At 33.1% G+C, this 3,789-nt stretch overlaps 1 protein-coding gene across 1 annotated transcript; it reads right to left on the bottom strand.

The window, feature by feature from the left end:
- Positions 1–261: 261 nt before the first annotated feature.
- On the bottom strand, positions 262–2,773 carry LOC130624187 (uncharacterized). Its single transcript, XM_057439754.1, has 2 exons — positions 2,296–2,773; positions 262–2,221 (listed from the first exon to the last, which is right to left on the bottom strand). The coding sequence occupies exon 2, from the start codon at positions 2,071–2,073 to the stop codon at positions 328–330; it is 1,746 nt and encodes a 581-aa protein (XP_057295737.1). The 5' UTR covers positions 2,074–2,221; positions 2,296–2,773; the 3' UTR covers positions 262–327.
- Between the last annotated feature and the right edge of the window lie 1,016 nt (positions 2,774–3,789).

The raw sequence follows: 3,789 nt of genomic DNA, 5'->3' as shown, positions 1-3,789 counted from the left end.
GACCAATTTAAGACGTTTTAAAAAATGTTCTTGTTGGATTACACGAATCAAAAGGAGACCATTTAGAAGAAAACATAAAAAATAGGTCAATGCGATATGCTGCATACAAACAGTTTACATGGTGGCTGTACCAACATTTGGGGAAAGGAAATCGACGTGTTATTCCGTCTTGTGCCTTGTGGGAACTACGAAACTTATATCCAGAGCTTGATAATAATTATGTTCCTTACTCCAAAGGAAAGAAAGACTAACATGGAAATTTAAGACTTGTGTCATCTTTATATTTAATATGGTGAATTAAATATAAATGTCTAGAAAAAAATAGTTTTATTTCTGAAATCTAGAGACCTGGTTTGTGATCAGCTCCTTTTTGTTCGGCTTGGGAGTTTTAGCAATGTTCTTTGGCAGGTTTTGTGGCACTTTTGGAAGCTCTAGTGTCAATCCGTTTGAAGCGCATTCAAGGGTCTGTTCAACCATTTTGTGCAAATATGAATTGTTTTTATCAGCTTTAATTGGTTTTGATGACCATGTTCCAGTGATTTTGGAAAAATTAACATTATATCTTTTTTCTCCTCCACTTGTAGTTGCTTGTTCCAAGTTGCTACCTTTGTTAAAATCTAAAACTGCCAACTGGCTTCTAGTGATCATTCCAAGATGTGAAAAATGTTGACTTTTTGGTGCCCATTTATTGTACAATGAATGGTACACTTCCAATGTACCTGTGTGAGAAAATCTTGTAAGATGTTTTAAGTCCGCTAATAGCGTTTTATTTAAAACTATTGACTGCAAAGCAAGAAATGCGTCGGAATTTGCTTTAATCCATTCTTTAGCTTTTGCTTTTTTTCTTGGCAAAGGAGGGTGCTCACATTTCGTGAACTTATTACTGCCTGTCCATTTGTGCTTGTTTTGGATATGAAATAAAACACTTATCCATTTTTCACGCAAAAGCTCCTCGTCTTCATTACAAGTAGCACACGCCCACCATAGATGATTACAAATAGATTTTATCCATTTCTGGATAATGTTGCAGGAAGATTTTTTGCTGGCAGCTACAAGTTTTGCTTTAATGTTTTTGCAAAAGTGCCAAATGTCAAATTGATGGATAATATCAGGTTGTTCTTCTCTTATATACTTTCGTATTTGTTTATGCCTATCTGTTGTTATCTGTTCTATTACAGTGTTTTGACTCTTCAAGTAGGTAAGAGCTTTCGTACACCCTAGTTTTTTCATTCTGTAAGAATTCCCTGCTTCAGACACCTGAGTGATTGATAATGCAATAATTTCATTGGTCTTCTGGTTCATTAGTGAATAAGTAAGATATTTTGCATTGTGGCCAGGGCTGTCACATCTTCCATCGCCACTGAGATGACATGGACCCATTAATTTTATTTCATTTATTAATTTTGTGTTCATTCTAAAATAATTTTCATGCACTACTCCTGCTAAGAATTTTCTTTGAATTGTGTAATAACTAGTTTTAGTTATCCATTGAATGCTTGCAAGGTTGAAATATTTAGCTATTCGTTTGAACGTATTTGCACTAAAAAGTACCGCTGCTGCTTGCGTTAAGTTTGCCTGTAAATACCGATTGATAATTGGTTGAGACCTCCAGGTATTATTGTGATTATTCACACAGAGCAATTTTACCATTAGCTGAGAACCCTTTGTACTGAAGCATTTCACGAAAGCAGGCATTGAACAAGTTAAACATCTTTGAAAGAATACCAATAATGATGACCAATATACTATGAAAGCTGCTTTTTGGGGAACTTGCGTGTTGATATTATATTCATGATCACTGCTATATTCACTTTCATTTAGATACTCACAATCAGTTTCGGTGTAACTACTTTCTGAATCACTGCTACAAGTGATTTCACCAAGGTCATTATTAGCTGCAACTTGAATGGGCTTATAATCACATTGAACTGCAACATTCACTTTATTTGCGTTACTTTGTTTTTCCGTTTGAGTAGATACACAATTTGATCCAGGTGTAAAGTCAGCTTGTGTACCTTTAGAATTCATCTCAAGTTCCAAGTGTTCTACTTCTTCATTGTGAATGATTTGCATCTTCACATAGTTTTCGTTTGACTGCAGTCTCCTCTCTTAGAACGCTGGATCTTCGCTTTTGTGGTTGTTTTCCTGAGTTGTGAGGAAATAAAGTTGGAATAGCGTCATCTTTGAGCAAACGTCTGAGTGGTTTGTTAAGAAGTTCGTTCTAAATAAGACAAAGAATTACTTATTATAGTTTTATTTCAAAAGTTAGAACAATTTAATATGTGTTATACAGACCTGTAAATCTCTTGTAAAACATGAATTCTCAAAATGCTGATGACAAATCTTCGCCTTTTTAGGTGGGTTTTCTCTTTTAATGTTAGCTAACCATTTCTTTTTCAAGGTAATATTTGACGGAAAACGAAAAAAACTGATATTTTTTTCTCTATTTTTTGTAAAAGTATTATTACTACAACCAACAACAACACACCAGCCCATTTTAATTAGAAAATTGCTGTCTTTTTAATGTTGTTTTTAATTTCGTTTAAACTTTCACTTTCTTAAACCTTTTGACACTATCTCCTCACATGCTGTTTTTTTCAACATATGCCCCAATGATGTCAGAATATTTAATTAGTTTAAAACCACTGTAAAAATACTTATGCATATTAGGCCTTAATTGCATAAACTTTCGTTAAAAAGAAAAATAAATATACTTTTATAAATATATTAAGCATTTAAAACAAAATTTAAAGAAGAAAAATTTAATGAATTTTAAGTGAACCACTCCTTCAAGGTAGCATACTCGGTCCTGTTCTTTTTAATCTTTATGTACTTTGCTAAGCAACAATGGACCAAGTACTTATCTTCAATATGCCGACGATACAACACTACAACGGCATGTTAAAGTAGACAAAATAAAAGATGACATATTATCAATGCAACACGAAATGGAACGTATTTATGATTCGTCCTAACGCTTCAATTTACGTCTTAATGTCAGTAAAACAAAAAGAAAAAACGAAAGCATAATTTGTTTGATTATAATGTCACCTTGGTAAATGACAATGAATCTATTGGTCGTGTTACTGCATTTAAAATATTTGGAGTGCATTTTAGCGAACATTTGGCATGGAATTTACATGTGAACGCAATTATTATAGCACTTTCGCGCTGTTGTCTTTATACGGTAAAAAGTTAACAACAATCTCACTATATTTTATTGCTAATCCAGCTCTCTCGCAGTCTTATGTAGCATTTAGTTAACTTAAGATAGCGCCACTATAAAAAAATAAAAAAGTCGGTAATGTTGCAATGATTAGGAAATATTACAATATTTTTCTGGTAAGTTATTATCTTGAGTTAACTCAAGTTATCTTACAACCAGGACATTAATGTGAATATTCACGCATTCCAAAATTACATTAATAGAGTTATCCTACGATATCACATGTTATCTTAAGATAACTGTATTAATGTGACTGTGGAATGCCAAACAGATGCATTTAAAAACGCTGGTTCTATATCACTTGTTTTCAATTTAGAGGTACACTTACAATGGTGTTGTCTTAAAACTCGCTCGTTGTTATGCAAATGTGTTATTTACTGTATGTATGTGCGGAACAAGCTTCATGCTTAATAACCAGAGCTGATGTGAGACAAAGTTTACAGTTTCCTGGTAACAGGTGTTTGTTTGCTTGAATTACCTTAAGTTCCCGTTTAACCAAGTCCACAAATAGCAAATTCAAGTGTCCAATATTTTATTCTTCATAACTATTGTTCCATATACCT

The sequence above is a fragment of the Hydractinia symbiolongicarpus genome, chromosome 13 (genome assembly GCF_029227915.1).
Source record: "Hydractinia symbiolongicarpus strain clone_291-10 chromosome 13, HSymV2.1, whole genome shotgun sequence".
Lineage (NCBI taxonomy): Eukaryota > Metazoa > Cnidaria > Hydrozoa > Anthoathecata > Hydractiniidae > Hydractinia > Hydractinia symbiolongicarpus.
This window is presented reverse-complemented; position numbering and strand designations above follow the sequence as displayed.